The sequence below is a fragment of the Dromiciops gliroides genome, chromosome 5, assembly GCF_019393635.1.
Source record: "Dromiciops gliroides isolate mDroGli1 chromosome 5, mDroGli1.pri, whole genome shotgun sequence".
In the NCBI taxonomy this organism is placed as follows: domain Eukaryota; kingdom Metazoa; phylum Chordata; class Mammalia; order Microbiotheria; family Microbiotheriidae; genus Dromiciops; species Dromiciops gliroides.
In genome coordinates, this window is record NC_057865.1 from 174,802,561 (window position 1) to 174,822,120 (window position 19,560).

General features: G+C 39.3%; 1 protein-coding gene across 1 annotated transcript; it reads right to left on the reverse strand.

Annotated features, from left to right (window-relative positions):
* Positions 1–1,306: 1,306 nt before the first annotated feature.
* MED21 (mediator complex subunit 21) lies at positions 1,307–12,027 on the reverse strand. The gene is made up of 4 exons (XM_043967173.1): positions 11,911–12,027; positions 6,942–7,056; positions 4,857–4,957; positions 1,307–2,127 (listed from the first exon to the last, which is right to left on the reverse strand). The coding sequence occupies exons 1-4, from the start codon at positions 11,950–11,952 to the stop codon at positions 1,951–1,953; spliced, it is 435 nt and encodes a 144-aa protein (XP_043823108.1). The 5' UTR covers positions 11,953–12,027; the 3' UTR covers positions 1,307–1,950.
* Between the last annotated feature and the right edge of the window lie 7,533 nt (positions 12,028–19,560).

Here is a 19,560-nt window from a genome sequence, read left to right on the forward strand (position 1 = left end):
ATGCAAGTGTCCAGGAAGCCAATTGGGTTATTGCAATAGGGGAGTTGAGAATTGATGAAGGCCTAAACTAGGGTGCTTGTGGCTTGGGTGAAGAGAACTGGAAGGATAAATAAATAATAATGTTGAGGAGGTAGAGGCTTGGCCACTGGGTATGGGGGAAGAAAAGTGGGGGTGAGAGTAAGGAGTTGAGGATGTTACAAAAGTTAGAAGGGACGGTGGTGTCCTCAATGGAAAATTTGGAAGAGGGGCAGGTTTTGAGAAAAAGATAAAGTTCTATTTCATACATGTTGAATTTGCAAATCCTATGGGATATTCAGTTCAAAACTTCCACTAAGCAGCTGGTGATTACAGTGGATCATATTACTTTCAGATGGGAAGCCTTCAAAAGTCAGCAAGAATTCAAATACTTTAGCCTGGCATTCAAGGACTGCTATAATCTGGATCTAAACTATCTTTTCAGTCTTAATTCCCACTACTTCCCTACATTAACCTTGTGTGGTAGCTAAACAATGTATCTTGTGTTTTCCTACTTTTGTTCATACTATTCTTTTTCACCACCCTCCTTAGGTGTCAAAATTCTCAAGGTCTAGCTTCTCAATGGAATCTTTCAAGATTGTCCCAGCTGAAAGAGATCTCTCCCTATTAAGAGCTCCTAAAGAACATTACTTGTAGCATTAATCACACAACTTCACTTAAACAAGGTGATTTAGGATGAGAATAGAATATGGAACAAAAATCCCAGAGGGCACAGCAGAAAGTTAAAGCAAAGAAAAGTCCTGGGAAGACAGGTGTGGAGATAAGGTGGAAGGGTATTTAGTATTTAGATAGGAAAGGAACATGAAACAGGCATGCAAAATGTTAGCAACAAATGAAAACCCACATGAGGGAAGAAATGGTTTTGTGGGAGGAGGAAGGCTAAGTAACTAGGAAGGTGAGGAAGGGAGTCCTACAGGTATGGAACACTACACAGGAGACTTTTTTCAATGTATGGAGCAATTTTGCTAATTTTTTCTTCCTCTTTTTTCTTTTAAAAGAACTATCATAAGGTATGATTGAGAAGAGAAGTGAAGGGATATGGGAAAGTCTAGGCAATATAAAGACAAAAAAGATCAACAACAATCTATTTTTTAAAAAAAGGAATTTTGCTTTTAAAATTGAGCAAAAACTGGGCAGCTAGATGGCGCAGTGGATAGAGCACCGGCCCTGGATTCAGGAGTACCTGAGTTCAAATCCGGCCTCAGACATTTAACACTTACTAGCTGTGTGACCCTGGGTAAGTCATTTAACCCCAACTGCCTCACCAAAAAAAAAAAGAAAAAGAAAAAAAATTGAGCAAAAACTATGGAACAAATTTAATTCAACAAACACAAACAAAAACTATGTGAAGAACACTGTTAGTGCCCCAGAAGATACAAAAGTTAGGTAGAACATGTCCTTGTTTTATCTAAACAAGATATTTGTAAAGCCCTCTGCAAAGTGGCTGGCATGCAGTAGGCATTTAATAAATACTTATTCCTTTCCCTCCCCCTTCCCTACCCTAAGAAAATTTACCATCTAGTAGAAACAATTAAATGACACAGCAAATTGTTTCAACACAGGACTTTATAGCTGACTCTAGTTAACTATATTAATAAGACCTTGAAAGCAAGATTATCCTCAATAAGCAAAAGAAAATTTAACTTTATACAGATAACAATGGAAACAATGATAACAAAATAGTTTAAAGCTGATTCAATTCACCAACTTACCACAACTCAGCATTTTATAGGGCTTACTCTATATCAAAAGTGACAAGGGCAGATTGTTCAGAATTACTAGAGAGATAAGTCATCTCACAGTGCTTTATGTTTTTTGCAAATGTTGGTACAATTCACATCTAAATTTGATGCAAGACTTAAATTGTATTAAAACAGTTCAATTTTTCAGCCATGTGCTATATAGATACTGGTGCTAGGAGTCTGGAAGAGACTGGCTGTGAGTACCATTTCTTGTCTTCAACTGTGATTGTGCAATGTCTGCAAGTGCACTCTGTATTTTTTCTAAAAGCATATCTCCTCTGTAAACAACATCTTCAAGACATGTAGCAGCTTCATGGTTTTCCTCTTCCAGCTTACACAAACTTGCAGCCTTAAAAAAGAAAAAAACAGCAACAAATAAATGCCTTTAGAATGGGGGGAGGGGAGAGCCAGCATAGAAACTCTGATGATTAATGAAGGTTAAAAGTGAAGGACTCAGCGATAAATTGAAATGATTTTAAATATGGATGGCGGCTTCCCATACAATGAAGTTCATGGACTTGGGGAAAAAGAAAAATTAGTCAGTATTTTATACGCTGAGGAAACTTGGCCCTGTAGCTTTTCAATAACTAGAAACCTCTGAAAGCAGATATGGACTGTCTACTGGTGACTCCCCTGTTCATCATTTTTAAATGTTAATATAACACCACATCTGGATTTTTACCCTACTCACTCCTTTAATTAAGAGGAAACAAATCACATTTACATAATGCTTTAAGCATTTTCAGAGCATTTTCTTCACAACAAGTCTATGAAATAAATACTGCTAATATTATCCTCATTTTAAAGTTGAGTATACTGAGGTGAGAAAGGACAAATGCCTTGCCATGAGCTAGCCGATGGTTTAGTATTTGCGATAGTATGCAAACCCAGATCTACCTGTTGACAAAGTTAACAAAAAGGGAGGTTAGCTTAGAAACCCAGAAAGGGCTTTCATAACCAGCATACTTGTTTTCCCTCAAGTGCTGAATCCAGGTCTACTCTTATCTTTAATTAATATTTAAAGCCTAGCATATATTATTTAGAATTTTTCTGTTGTTAAGCAATCACTTCTTTTCAGTCTTTTATTTTTTTCCATTTACATGGAGGTACTTTTCAACATTTGTTTTTGTAAGATTTTGAGTTCCAAATTTTTCTTCCTCCCTTTTCCCCCTCCCTAAGACAGCAACTGATCTGATATAGGCTACACACACACACACACACACACACACACACACACACACACACACACACACACACACACACACACTCATGTTAAACATGTTTCCACATTAGTCATGTTGTGAAAGAAGAATCAGAACAAAAGGAAAAAAACCTCAAGAAAGAAAAAACCACCAAAAAAGTGAAAATAGTATGCCTCAATCTGCATTCAGACTCCATATTTCTTTCTCTGGATGTGGGGATGGCATTTTCCATCATGAGTCTTTGGAATTGTCTTGGATCATTGTATTGCTAAGAGCTAAGTCTATCACAGTTGATCACTGCACAATGTTGATGTTACTGTGTATAATGTTTTCCTGGTTCTGCTCACTTCACTTCATCATCAGTCCATTTAAGTCTTTCTAGGTTTTTCTGAAATCTATGTACTTATCATTTCTTATAGCACAATAGATTCACATACCACAACTTCTTAGCCATTTCCCAAATGACGGGCATCCCTTCAACTTCTAATTCTTTGCCACTACAAAAAAGAGTTACTACACATTTTTGTACATGTGGATCCTTTCCCTTTTTTTAGGACCTCTTCAGGATATAGACATAGTGATATTGCTGGGTCAAAGGGTATGCACAGTTTTATAGTATTTTGGGCATAGTTCCAAATTGCCTTCCAGAATGGTTGGATCAGTTCACAACTCCACCAACAATGCATTAGTGTTCCAATCTTCCCACATCTTCTCCAACATTTATCCTTTCTATTTTTTTTTATAATATTAGCCGATATGATAGGTGTGAGGTGGTACCTCAGAGTTGTTTTAATTTGCATTTCTCTAATCAATAGTGATTTAGAACATTTTTTCATGACTATAGATAGCTTTAATTTCTTCATCTGAAAACTATGTGTTCATATCCTTTGACCATTTCTCAACTGAGGAATGACTTGCATTCTTATGAATTTGATTCAGTTCTCTCTATATTTTAGAAATGAGGCCTTTATCAGAAACACTGATTGTAAAAAATGTTTCCCAGTTTTTTGCTTTCCTTCTAATCTTGGTTGGACTGGTTTTGTTTATACAAAATGTTTTTAATTTAATGCAATCTAAATTATCCATTTTGTGTTTTTATAATATTCTCTCTCTTGTTTGGTCATAAATTCTTCCCCTCTCCATAGACCTAATAGGTAAACTATTCCTTCCTCTCCTAATTTGCTTTTGGCATCACCTTTTATGTCTAAATCTTGTACCCATTTTGACCTTATTTTGGTATATGGTGTTCTATTTTCTAATATATATCTAATTTCTACCATATTATTTTGCAGTTTTCCCAGCAGTTTTGGTCAAATACTGAGTTTTTCTCTCCCAGAAGCTGGAGTCTTTGGGTTTATCAAAGAGTACATTACTAAAGTCATTTACTACTGTGTCTCCTGTGCCTAGCTCATTCCATTGATCCTCCACTCCATTTCTTTTCTTTTCTTTTCTTTTCTTTTTTTGCAGGGCCATGGGGGTTAAGTGACTTGCCCAGGATCACACAGCTAGTAAGTGTCAAGTGTTCCACTCCATTTCTTAGCCAGTACCAAAATAATTTTGATGACTTCCAATTTATAGTAAAGCTCCAGATTTGGTACAGCTAAGTCCACCTTCCTGTGCATTTTTTTTCATTATTTCCCTTGATGAATATTGTTGTTATTTTTTTCTAGTTCTATAAAAGAATCTCTAGGTAGTCTGATTGGTATGGCACTGAATAAGTAAATTAATTTAGGTAGAATTGACATTTTTATTATATTAGCTTGGCCCATCCATGAGCAATTGATATTTAAATGGCTGGGCTTTGTTGGTCATATATAGAAATTAAGAAATCACTTCTTAAGGGAAGTGGGGAAGGGGGGAAATAGAGAAACCTTACCTGCAAAGCAGCTGTAGATTCTTCACTAGGTAATGAATCTATCAAAACATCTATGTCCTTTGCTGTTCGTGCAATTAACGCTGCAAAGAGCTGGGCATATTCTATAGAAAGAATTTAACTCGATTAGGAAATTACGGAACACCTGAAGCTGTCAGAAACCAAATACATTTTAAGTTAATTAACCTGAATGCCTAAATCATTGCCTTTTGGGGGGGGAGAGAAATGAGGGTTAAGTGACTTGCCCGGGTCACACAGCTAGTAAGTGGCAAGTGTTTGAGGCTGGATTTGAACTCAGGTTGTCCTGAATCCAGGGCCGATGTTTTATCCACTGCTCCACTGAGCTGCCTCCAAATCATTGCCTTTTTATACAAGCTTCCCAATCCTTTACATTTAATTTTAATGTCCTAATCGTACTAAGTTTATATTAACTTAAGTTTATGTTTACCACTAACAACTGCTATTAATTAACCTGAGAATTAAAGGCAAATCTAATACAAGTAGTGTCCAAAATAAGTTATCATGTACAGATCTAATTATCATTAAAATCTTCTGATACTACATATATATAAATAACGAAAAATCACAGTCTTCAAGGAAGCAAAATAGGTCACACAAAAAAAGGTGATAGAGAGCCACATATTATGATAGACATAAATAGACTGAAACATATTGCCAAATATAAACTGCATGCAAAATTCAAGGCAAAAGAGATTTTTTAAAAATCTGTCTGACCAGAAAAGGAAATGGGCCAGTCATATATCAAAAATAAGAGATAATAAATGGACCATCCAAATACCACCCAGGTACTCAAATAATATGACAAGAGCTACAAGAAGGCCAAGAGCATTTCAGATGCAGCCTCCACAAAGGACTTAAGGGAAAATATGGAGAAATCACACAGGGGAAAGAAAGCACGGAGGGGTTGCAAATCTTCAGTACTAGAGCATTTCAGAACAATTACATTACCCATGAAATATAAGTAACAGGATTACTTGACATGTTAAGCTATTCTAAGTAAACTCAACTTTTATCATATCCAGAACTAAGTAATTTCAAAAATCTCTTAGGTTTGTTTGAAGAAAACACAAAATACTCATTAAAACAGAGAAAACCCTCCTTCAGTTGCAAAAGGTACTCAGGCCAATGATGTGCAATACTGTGTACAATGTGAGACATGGTCAGTATTGGTTACTTTTACTCACTACTTTCCCCCCTTCTTTTTATGAGAAAGGGCTTCCAGGGTAAGGATATCCTGAAAATAAATGTAATATTAAAAAACAAAAGATATTCAATAAAAACTTTAAAGTTTTAAAAATAAAACAGATGGAAATGGATTACAGATTGTAACACTAGATTTCACCAAATTTAAAAGTCTTTCCCTCTCCCACTCTTGGTCCGTTCTCCCAACCCTCACCCAGAAGAGTGTGATTCACAACACTAAGCATTAAAGTATGACTTTATATCAGGTTTCTGATCCACTATATGAATCAGAATAAGTATATTTTCCTCAATCTAGATGAAATGGAAATAATAACATACCCCATAAGATTAATTTATGGCTGCTTAGCTTGATTGGTTAAAATATAGTACCAACTATGGTCTCAATGCCTTTTAGGTTCACTTTGATTCACAGCTACAGGCATGAAGCCTTACCAGACCCACTGTAACTAAAATGCATGCTCAGGCTGGCCTAAGTATGTAGAGAAACAAATCCATGAGAACAGTTAAGAGCACCTGACCATCTGACAGTGGATCAGCAATTTTGTAACTATAGAAAAGGATAGCTTATTTTACAAGATTGATGTATTATAATAACTCATTACAAATAAACCTAAATAGTTCCACATATATATATATTTTTGGAGGGAGGGCAGGGCAATGGGGGTTAAGTGACTTGCCTAGGGTCACACAGCTAGCAAGTGTCAAGTGTCTGAGGCCGGATTTGAACTCAGGTCCTCCAGAATCCAAGGCCTGTGCTTTATCCAATGCACCACCTAGCTGCCCCCTAGTTCCACATATTTTAAGTGAATAAAAAGAGAATATATTTTTGTCTTCTAGGTAAATATATATAATTTTAAAATCTACCTTCTGTAGGATTTGCTGGTTGATCTTTGTTGATTGCTGTCTGAATATTGTTGAAAGAAGCAGGAGGACCACATTGCTGCAACACTCCAATGGCATTACAAAACTGATCTGCAAGCTTGAAACAGATTACCAAAAGATTAGGGACTCAGAGCTGTTATTTTTGGAAAGTTTAAGGATATTGGAAACAACATTTTTTTAGTGGTAGTCTCTAGATAAAGCATTGTAAGTATCGATAAGCTTTTAAAAAGTAATTTTGAATAAAATAAATTAGAGGAATTTAATTGGCAGTATTTTACCTATGTAAAAAATGTTATACAGATGAAGAATTATACAAAATAGTTTGAAAGAATTATTTAAAAACACACTTTCCTTTCTTTTGTATGAAAGCACCACAATCATAGCTAAGATGAATACCAATATGGTTAAGGTGAAGAAAGAATACTATTACTAACAATTCACATTTCTATAGTTTTACTGGTCAAAGTGACCCCCATTTCAGAGATGAGGAAACAAACTTAAATGATGACCTGGGTTATAGAACTAGTTAAGAATCAGAGTCAGAATTCAAACTCAGGTTTCAGAACTCTAAGAGTCTTTCCAAGTCTAACTTGATTCTTCTAAAACAACTCTGCTTCTCTAAATACTTCCTATGACAACCTTGTTTAAAATCTTACTATCTTTAGGCAAAGACCTATTAACTGCCCTGTAGTTTACAGAAGAGGCCTCATTTATGTTTCATCCAAGCTGCTTTATTTCAGGGCCTAGGATAGGCACGAAAGTGAAAAAGTAAAAGGGGAGAGGGAAGGAATCATATGAGACCTCACTCAAGTCCCTATAAATATGTTGTTCACAGCGTTTTCTTAATTCTCTAGGGTTCTTAAGACAGCATCAGTGACAGAACTGCCTGTCATCTCTAGGCTGATGACTCCTAACTTTCTTCCAGCTCTGACCTCTCAACCCAGCCTCTATTTCCAACTGCCTACTAGATGTTTCAGAGAAGATATGTCCAAATCTCTTCTCACATGAAACCAACTCCCTTTTCTGACTGTCCGGTGTCTATCAATGGTATCATTAACATCACCCTCCAGTTAGCCATCGAGCTCATATTATAGAATTCAAGAGTTGGAAGGTACCTGGGGACCTCAGAAGTCATCTAGACCAAAGCTTCTTAAACTGTGGGTTGAATAACTTCATGTGGAGGTCAAGAAAGATTTGGCAACAGTAAAAAGTTATGTATACCTATTTTATATACCTAGATACCAGAAATCGTGCAAAAACTTATCGGGTGAAAAGGAATCTCTAGTGGAAAGTTTAAGAAGCCCTGATCTAGACCAACCTCCACAGCATTAGCCAATGGTCATTCGGCTTCTGCTTGAAGGCCTCAGGTAATGAGCAATTCACTATCTCCTAATACACCTCATTCCAGTTCTAGTCTCTTCATGATCCTGGTCATCCTCAAATTTTTCAATGTCCTTCTAAAAAAAAGTAGAATACAAATTTCTAGATGTGGTGTGACCAGAATATAATACAACACAACTTGTTCTTGTTGAGTCATTTCAGTCGTTCCTGACACTTTTTTGGTGTTTTCTTGGCTAAGATACCAGTATTGTTTGCCATTTCCTTCTCCAGCTCATTTTCCAGATGAGGAAACCGAGGCAAACAGGTGAAGTAACTTGGCCAAGGTCACACAGCTATTAAGTGTTTGAGGCCAGATTTCAACTCAGGAAGATGAGTTTTCCTGACTCCAAGCCAGGCACTCTATCCACTGTACTGTTCCTGCTCACAACACAATTACTACATCTTTTCCTAGATGCTCTGCTTATAACTGTGACACCTGAGGTAAATCACTTATTCTCTACTGTGAGTTGACTGGACTAGATGACCTGTAATGTCCCCTTCAGCTCTAAGTTGATTATTCCATTATTGTAATCTAAGATCACTTTAGAGTTTCGCTGTCACTTCAGATTCATACTTGAGCTTGTAACAGCCTCTGAGGTCTGGATCTACCTCTATGATCCCAGGTGTGAGATTTAAAATTGGATATTAGATCATAAATCTCCCCTACTTAACCCTTCCCTTAATTTATCTCCCAGACTAGTAAATGGAAGAAGCTTCTGGTTTTCTAGATAGAGCCTTTATTGTATATAAGGTGTTGTTGATTAGAAGGATAGGAAAATAGAAATACAGTACAAATCGTCTTAAATCTAGGCTTAGTCTATATTCCTTATAAAAACTCACCAAACCGATTTAGGCCACCTTTGGAGTGAGTCAGACCGTCTGTGCCGCGCCGCCAGGAGTCCCGCCAAGCCGGCAAAAAGGCCACTCTCGTTCTCTCCACCCCGGAAGTCAAAAAACCCGGCAGGCAGTCTGACATGCGCAGCAGGCGGACTGTTCATCTCCTCCCCAAAAGGGTGGTCCTTGAAAAACTGGCGTCTTTCAGTTATCCTAACCGACTGTTAAAAACTTTCATATTTTACCACACAGGAGTCTCCCCCTTTATGTTCAATCAAGTTAACAAGTAATATTAATTGTTCCTTCAGAATATCTCCTATCTGTCCCTTACTTTCCATTCCTACTACTTATCTGCTCACTTAGGCATTACTGAAATAAATTCCTACTGTCTGGTCTCACATTCCTTCAATTTATTCAGTATGCCAGTGGCATTTCATCTTCTAAAAACACCACTTTCATCATGTCACCATGCAGCTCAAAATCTTTCAGTAGTTTCCTATCATCATCCAGATAAAATTCAAATACATTAGATGAGCTTTCAAAGCTCTGAATAATCTGTCACCTACCCAATATTTCCACTACTCCCTAAAATATGTCCTCTGCTAATTAGGCTCCATGAACCCTTTCTACATTTCTTGAGCAAGCAAGTCTCTACTTTCTGAAACATACAGGACTGATCTGAGTAGCATTAAAGTTGGCTTCTAATCAATATACTGTTTTGTATTGTTATTTTTTTTAATGTGTATGTTTTGTCCCAATTAAACTCCAAGTCCTATGAGGGAAATGTATCTTGCAGAACTTAGCAGGGCTGTGCATATAGTATATACTCATCTGTCAAATGAATGAACTTGCACTTTCAAACTCAATTTCCACAAGCTCCCATCTGAACATAATGGTTAAGATTTATCAATACTTCCTATATTTGTCCACATATAAAATTGTCTTAAAATAAGGTCAACTTTGCAGTGTCATCTCCAATTTAATCTTGGCTGAAAAAAAAAATCACACTGCGATGATCAAGAACTTAAGGTTCTGCATCTTACTGCCATACCAGTCAGCAAACCCAATTAACCAACAGTTAAGTGGCTAGCTGACCCAGCAATAGACAGATTCAGGAAGAACTGACTTCAAATCAGTCACTTCAAATCACACACTCTCTCAGCCTCTATTAGTCATCTCTAAAATGGAGAGAAAAGGAAGGGAAGGGAATAAGTATTTACCTACCATGTACTCTGTGGCAGGTACTGTGCTAAGAGCTTTTTTTACAAATATTATCTCATTTTAGCCTCACAACTCTGTGAGATAGGTGTTATCATTATTCCCATTTTACAACTGAAGAAACTGAGGCAAACAGAAGTTGAATGACTTGCCCAGAGTCACAGCTAGTTAGAGAGGCCCTATGAATCTTCCTGATTTCAGGCCCAGCCTCTCACCTCATCACTAGCTGCCTCTAATAACCACCTCAATGGTTTCTGTGAAAACCAACTAGGAAAACACACATAAAGCTTATTCACATATAAAGGTTATTTAACTGTGGATCACCAATACATCTGGCCCTCTTGGACCAAGAGAGATGAGACATCATGTTAAAGCACTTTGGAAACCTTAAAGCTAACTTCTTATGGTCAAAAACACCTGAGTTCAAATTCGCTCTTGCTTATGAGTTGTGTGTGCCCAGCCCAGTCATTTAACCTGTCTGCCTCAGTTTCCTTAACTGTAAATTAGGGATCATACTAGCACCTACCTCCCAAGGCTGTTGTAAGGATTAAATGAACAGCAGCACTTTGCACAGTCTGGTGCTTGATAAATGTTTATTGATCATTGATTAATATCTGTAGGGCGTTTAGCACATAAAAGAAATTTAATGTTTATTATTAATACTTGGAAGGCACTTAGTACAGTGCCTGGCACCTAAGAGGTCCATATTGTTTTTTGATTAACATCTGTAAAGTGCTTACATAGTAGCCCTTAATTATATGTATCACTAATATTTGGAATGCGCTTAGCACAGTACCTAGCACATACCAGTAGTTTAATGCTTATTAACTGGTAGGCGCTTCACAGTACCTGGAAAACAGCTGATTATTGATTGAGTTCAGCAAAATGCAGTCAGCATAATGCGGGGCCCATAATGGGCTCGTTCCTCTACCGGGGCGCCGCTGGTTTGGCTGAGTACCCATACCCTGGGCACTCTTTGGGAGCCCGGGGTGTGAACAAGAAGGACTAAGGGTAGAAAACAAAACCCTGCTCGGGAGAAGTCTAAGCCTGCACAAGTCCTGGGGGAGGGGCAGGCACCGCCATTCAAGTGGCGCCCGCCGGGGGCCAGCGGCACTCGCTTCCCTTCCCGGGACCCCGTGCGGCCGGGGAGTCGCGCAGGATTCTCCTCCGCTCCGGGGGCCCCACGTTCCGCTCAGCCCTCCCCTCCCCCCAGCGCAAAGAGAGCCGCTCGGGGTCAGACCAGCCGCGCAAAGGGAGGGGCGGAGAGGGGAGCCGACAAGAACCGGCGGCGATGACGTCTCCGGTAGGTGGCCGCGGCCCCTCCCCTCTGCCCCGAAGCCTGGGTCAGCCCACCCAGGGCTCCTGGCCTGGCGGTGGCATCACTGTCTCTCTAACCTCATCACCGGCCGCTGAGGAAGGAGAAAGAAAACGCCAAAACCCAGGTTCCCCATGACCCGCCCCGTGAAAAGGAGGAAGAAAGAGAATGGATGAGGCGGCGACCCCAACGCCATTTCCTCACCGAGTTGACGGCGTCCTGAAGCTGAGTGAGACGATCCGCCATGTTGCCAGCGCAGACGCCAATGCCGCAGCCCTTCCTATAGCCCGCTCCCGCCTGATTGGACGGCGCGCGTGACCAATCGCACTACAGCTCTCCGGGAAAGGGGCGGGGCCATCATCCAGCGGGGAAAGCAGAGTGGAGGTAGTTTGTTGTTACATTTCGGTCCCGTCGCACTCTTTATTACCCAGTTTCCCAGACCCTGCGCCACCTAACTAGTTCAGTTGTGAATTACTCTTCCCTTTTTTTAGAATGTAAGCTACTTGAGGGCAGAGACTGTCTTCCTTGAACTGCAATTAGCACTTAGTAAGGGCTAAGTAAGGGCTTAGTACGTTCTTTGTCTAGCATTATTTCGGACGGGATCTCAGGGGTAGTGTGTGAAAGAGGGGCCTCGGGTTATCGAGGTTTGCGCCTCCGCATTACAGAGGCAGAAACTAAAGTTAGATGATTTGCCCAAGCTCACAGAGGTGGTTAAACTACAAAGTCAGCATTCAAACTTAGGTTTTCCAACTCGAAATGGGGCTGTCTTGGCCTTTTCTCCTGCACGTGGCCACCTTCCATTGCAAAGTGCACAGGCGTGGGTAGCTGAGACGGTGTCATCACTGTTTGTTAATTTTGCTCCTCCTAAAATCCTGGCATGTATGAAGTATGTTGGGGGCTGTTTTCTGTTTAATAATTTTAAATGCTTTGATATACGTGTATACCTAATTTAGTAATTGAAAATGAGTGGGTCGCAGCCTCAGACACTTGACACTAGCTGTGTGACCCTGGGCAAGTCACTTAACCCTCACTGCCCCACAAAAAACAAAAACAAAAAACAAAAAGAAAGAACGAAAACGAGTGGGTCGGTTGTTTCTTTATAATGGTGAGAAGTCCATTAAAGCTGAATTTAAGATTGGGATTGGGTTGGGGATTTTGGGGGCATTCTTTTTTATCCTTGGGCCTTAATAAATGCTTGTTGACTCTTGATTGACTGATTATGGATGTGGAATGCTGAAAACTGTACCTGGCACATAGTAGTAATAATAAAAATAATAACAGACCACCAACTAATATTTATATAAGCTTACTATGTGCCAGCCACTTCAGGGAGCAAAAACAGGGCAAAACACAGCTCCTAAGGAGCTCACATGCCAATGGGGAGAGGGAACAACTTGCAAAAAAACCCATGTAAATACAAAGTAAAAAGAAATGGATGCTTTGGTTTTGCAGATTTTTTTCCCACTTATTCCTTATTTCAAGGAATGGCTCCCTTTAGAGCAAAGGAGGGTAAAGGTTTTGAGACAAAAATATTAAATGCTCAATGACAAACAACAAATGAACAACTTAAATATATCAGTCTCAGAAGGAGCCATGAGAAAAGCCTTTAACGAGGACCAGATTTACAAATGAATTCTAACCTTTCAAAGCACATGCAAGCGTTATGTGTAGACTTTTTACAGATATAGAGAAAGTATGCTACTCAATTTCTTCTATGAGGCAAATATGGTTTTGATGCCCAAACCTGTAAAAAGGAAATTGTAGGCTAATGCTGTTGGGGTGTTAATTAACACCAATGGGAATATATTAAGTAAAATATTGCAAACAGGATACAGCAGTTTACCAAAATAATTAGGAAAACAATCATAATAAACCATAAGAGATTACTCCTGTCTCCAAAAATAGGAGTAATGGTGTCTTCACAGAATCATAGAATCTGAGAACTGAAAGGAAACTCCACAAACATCAATCTAATCCTTAAACAAAAGGAGTTCCCTCTAAAATAGTGGATAAGCCCACCTCTGCTTAAAGACCTCCCAGGAGAGGGAACCCATCCTCTCTTGAACAACGCATTCAACTTTCAGGCAGTTCTAGTAGTTAAGAAGTTTTCCTTGACATGAAGCTCAAGTTTGCGGCTTTCCCCTTTACTCCTGCCTGTCTAGGGCTAAACAGAATAAGTCTTTTCCTAGCTCCACGAAATAGCAGAACACAGCTATAGGGTTACCCCCTGAGTCTTCTCTTCTTCAGGTTAAACGTGCCCAGTTCCATATGATGTGGATTCAAGGCCTTTAACCATTCTAGTTGTCCTCCTTGGGACACAAGCTACAACATCTCTCAAAGATGTACTTCTCAGGGGCAGCTAGGTGGAGCAGTGGATATAGCACCAGCCCTGGAGTCAGGAGGACCTGAGTTCAAATCTGGCCATAGATACTTGGCACTTACTAGCTGTGTGACCCTGGGCAAGTCACTTAACCCCAATTGCCTCACCAACAATTAAAAAAAAAAAAAAAGATGTACTTCTCTCCACTTACTCAGCTACCAACCTGGTTCAGACTTTCACCTGAAATATTGCAGTAGAGACTCAGTTGGTCTCCCCACACAGCTGCCAAAGTGATTTTTCTAGAGCACAGGTCTGACCATGTCACCTTTCTACTTAGTAAACATCAGTTGTTCCCTATCATTTCTAGCATCAAATATAAGCTCGGTATGGAATTTCAAGCTTTTCACAACAACTTACCTTTCCAGCCTTCTTAGCACTGCCCTCCACACACTCCACAATCCAACCACAATGGCTCTCATCCTACAGTTCTTCTTGCTGTTTCTCACACACAACACTCCCACTTCCCTTCTCTGTGTCTTTGTACTGTCTGTCCCTCATGCCTGGAATGCTTTCCCTCTGCAGCTCCAGATCTTGGAATCCCTTGTTCCCTTCAAAATACAACTGCAGTGGGGCAGCTAGGTGGTGCAGTGGATAAAGCACCAGCCCTGGATGCAGGAGGACCTGAGTTCAAATCCAGCCTCAGATACTTGACGCTTACTAGCTCAGTGACCCTGGGCAAGTCACCTAACCCTCATTGCCTTACCAAAAAAAAAAAAAAACGCAACTGCAGGACCATCTTCTTGTATAAGGTCTTTCCTGGTTCCCCAAGGGGCAAATACTTTATCCAAGGGTAAATTGTATCTGTTTTGTATCTTTTTATATATTCATGTGTTCAGATCTACTGTCCAATTAGAAGGTAAGCTCCTTCAGGGTAGAGGTTTTTGTCTTTGTATCCCTAGTTCCCAGCACATAGTAGGTGCTTGTTAAATATTTGTTGTTTGATACAAGTCCTAGGAAGACAACAGGTCTCTCTATTATCTTTATCAGGTCTATAAATAGGTACTATAGTCTTGAACAGAGAGTCACCAAATATGAATACTCTTCATTTGCTCTTTTCATTGTGATAAGGGGAAAAAGCACTGATTCCAAAAAGTAGGAGAAATCTAGAATCTAACCTCAGTCCTGTTATTTCCGGTCTGTTAATACACTTAAACTCTGAAATTGTTGGATCATTTTAAGATTAGGAATAATATCTTCTCTACCTAACTAATATGGTTGTGATGAAGATGAAATGATCTTATATTTGAAAGAACTTCGTAAACCATAACATCTTAGATGAGACTAAGTTTTTGGTTTGTTTCTTGAACCCCATTGGCTGTCTGATGAAACCTGGGAATTCTTCTCAAGATAACATTTTAAAATACATAAAATACATGGGATTACAAATGAAATCAATAATATTGAAATTCAATTATCAACATATTTTTAAAAAAACACACAAGTTTATGAACCTTGGGTTAGGGGCAGCTAAGTAGTATAGTGGATAGAGTACCTGCCCTGAAGTCAGGAGGACCTGAGTTTAAATCTGGCCTCAGACACTTGACACTTACTAGCTGTGTGACCCTGGGCAAGTCACTTAGCCCTCATTGCCCCCCCCCCAAATCTCCAATTGGGAGATTTTTAACAAAATAAATAAAAATACATTAAAAAAGACAATATGAACCTTAGGTTAATAATCCCTACACTCTACAAGTATTATTATGGTCTTACTACTTCACTTAACTTCCCCATTACGGTTACCTAGATATTCTTTCTAGCTCCCTGGATGGCCCTTACTGTTTTCCCTGTTGTATTCCTCGTCGCTACCCTGCTTTACCCAGAGAGATTATGAGATGAGGGGAGGGGAAGAAAAGGAAATTGTTTGTACTTCTACATACATTTATTTCACGTTTCCATCAGTTGTACCTATAATTTGTAGAAAGACGTTGTCTTAAAGAAAACTAATGAGACTGAAAAAAAAGAAACCAACAATGTCCATCTTCACCAAAGTCTTGAACCCATCTCTCCCTGCCTTGAACTGCTGCTTCCTTTCCTCACCAATAGTGCTTACTTCTAGTGTCGGTGAATTCCCATGGACACCCCTATAAAACAGCTGGAATGAAAGGAGTATTATCTAATGAATGCACTTGATATTTAGCAATCAAGAAGGTTGGCAACAGGTGAGTTGAAACTACGGCAATACATAAATCCTGAAAAGGATAAACAAAGAGCTAAAGCTTTTATCTTCACCCAAAAATCAATTATCAGGTGTGAAACCTAAGCACATTCAGCCCAGTCAGATCCTGATACAAGTGACGTGAATCTTCCCAAACCACCACTGACCAATAATAATAACTCACAATTTATAATGGCTTTAAGATTTGCAAAACACTTGATATTTGATCCACAACACAACCCTGCATTATCCCCATTTTACAAATGAGAAAATCAAAGCTCAGGAAAATTAAGTGATCTGCTCAGGGTCACAAAGCTAAGTGTCTCAGACAAAATTTGAACCCAGGTCTTCCCAGCTCTAAGTCGAATACCGATCCACCACATTGATTTGAGGCATTTACTACCTGTATGAGCTTGGGGAAGAGCTGGGCCTCAGTTACCTGATGTGGAAAATGAAGTGGTCGAACTAGAGCTTCCAAGGAGATTGTTCAGTTTTTCTCAAGCCCTCACCTGGTGTTCAGTCATGGTTCTCATGTCTTGGCTCTACCAGAGACAGCTTCCTGTAATTTGAATAACCCTATCGAATTGACCTCAGAGGCACTTTCAGAAGCTTGAAGGATTAAGGGAAGGGGGAGGGAGAAGGTGAGGAATTAGGATGTTTTGTTGAATTTCTTGGCCACTAAGAGGCGTTAACATGAGCGATAAAATAAACTACATAGGAAATGCATAAAAGAGGAATTCAGATTGTGAATTCACTTTCCTTATTCAGTGTCAGCAACAGACTCCTGTACCAAGATAAAAGGGGTGGGATTCTGTTTCTGAGTCCTGGGAAAACTTTAATGATTTCAGAATTCTATGGAGGCTTTAGAAGCACCTTGGGCTGGTGATTCATTTGAACTGCTGGCAGGAGGTCTCCTGATTACTCCTCAGAGTAACTTTTCCATACCTTCTCTTCTCTCTGAAAGCCCTCAACACTACCCTTTCTACCCCACCCCCTTGCCAAAGGATCTTTCCTTAGTAAGAAAATTGAGGACATCTTTTGTAATCCTTTTTTTTTTTCTCCTACTCCACACTTCAAAACCCTTATCCTTCCCCTGCCCTTCCAGGTGGCCCCTGTTCTATTTATTCCTAAGCTTCTTAAATTGTGGGTCTCCACTCCATATGGGGTAACTGTGGGGGATGAGAAAATCTGGCAACAGTAAAAAGTTATGGATGCCTATTTTATATAACTACATACTCCAGGGTTGTGTAAAAATTTTCTCAGGTGAAAAGGGGTTGCAAGTAGTTTAAGAAGCCCTGATTTATCCCATCTCTTCCTGTCATCTGAAGGTATTTTCAGACCGTTTCCTCCCTGTCTCTAATCATCAAACTTTCCTTATCTACCAGCTCCTTCCTCACTACATACAACCATACTCATTTTACTTTGATCTTTAGAAAAATCTTCACTTGACCCTGTGCCATCCATCCCCTCAAGCTATCATTTCATATCAAGAACTACTTATGGATTCATGGATGGATTTCAGAGAGGTCTGTGAACTTGAATGGTGGAAAAATACATCCTCCTTTCAATATAATTGATTTCCTTTGCGATTCTATATATTTATGTTGTGCATATAAAAACCTTACTGTGAGAAGGGAAAATTTAACAACCAGTTCTCAAGACATGGTACCAACTAACTGGCTCTAGCATACTACTGGATGGTCTTCAGCCTCAACTATTCAGACATTAGTGTATCCCATGACTCATAGTCATATATCACTGCAGAAGTATTGGTGCTAAAAATAGGAGATTTTGTTTCACAGAGATAACTGGAGCCACCAAAAGAGCCTTGCAATTTCCCGCCCCTCATCTGTTCATTTCTGGACCCAGTTTACTGATCACTGGCATTGTCTGTCCAACATACAAATACTATTAAGTCTATAGGTTGTCCACTCAATAATAGGAGTTCCTCATCCATTTAATTTTTCCTATGTTAAGCCAGACTATTTTGAGTGATTATGGATTTTATTTAGTTATCTATGTAATGTTCCAGGGCTGGAGATGCAAGGAAAAAAATTAAAACTGTTCTTGTCTTCAAGAAACTTACATTCTATCAATTATTGAATTAATATGTAAGAGGTGTACAATAATTTTGAGAAGATAATTAATAACTTGGGGGTTAAAGAAAAGTTTTATAGAAAAAGGGGTACCTGAGCGGACCCTCGAAGAAAACTAGAGATTCTAAGAGGTATCAGTGAGGAGGTCAAGTATTCCAAGCATGGGTATCAATTTGTACAGAGGTATGGAGATGGGATGTAGGAAACCAAGGTGGGGAAATACAAATGTAGCTGGAATGTAGATTGTATGAAGGGGAATTACTTGAAATAATTTGGGAAAGATAGACCAGAGCTAGATTGTGAGGGACTTTAAATGCCAAGGTGAGGAATTTGTATTTTATCTTGGGGATATTACCAAATCTGGAGATAGTTGAGGGGGGGGTGTGATATAGTCTGACCTGGATTTTAGGAAGTTTATTTTGGCATTCATGGGGAGGATGGATTGAAGAGGGAAGACACTAGAAACTGGGAAACCAACTGGGAGGCTATTACAATAGTCAAAGCCAGAGGTCATAAGGACTTGAACTAGGATGGTGACCATGTGAATGGAAAGAAAGGGAATGAGATTTAAGAAATGTTGTGGAGATAAAATCAATGAGACTTATCAAATAAGTTAATATGAAAGATAAGGGAAAGGGAAGAGTCAAGGATATGTCTAAGGTAGTTGGAAAAGTGGAAGTACCCTCAATAAAAATAGGGAAATTTGGAAGAAAGTCAAATATAGAAGGGAAGTTAATGATATTGAGAAGCATTTTGGAGATACTGAGTTTAAAATATCCATGAGATACCTCACTGGAGATGTCTGGCAGGAAATTTGTGATGCAGGTTTGATGTTCAGAAGCAAAATAAGGATAAATCAGGGTGTCCATAGAAGCTAATGAGATTACTAAGGAATTCTGGAAAGCAGAGATAAGGAGGAAATGCATGCCAGCCATGTGGAATGGCCCGTGAAAAGGCACACAGAAGTGAGACAGAATGTCGTATGTAAGGAACAGAGCAAAAACCAGTTTAGCTGGATCATTGAGTCTGGGAAGTAAAGACCAAAGAGACTGGACAAATAGGTTGGGGGCATATTGTATAACACTTTAAAAGCCAAGCAGGGGTTGCAGCTAGGTGGTGCAGTGGTTAAAGCACTGGCCCTGGATTCAGGAGGACCTGAGTTCAAATCCGGTCTCAGAAACTTGACACTATCTGTGTGACCCTGAGTAAGTCACTTAACCCTC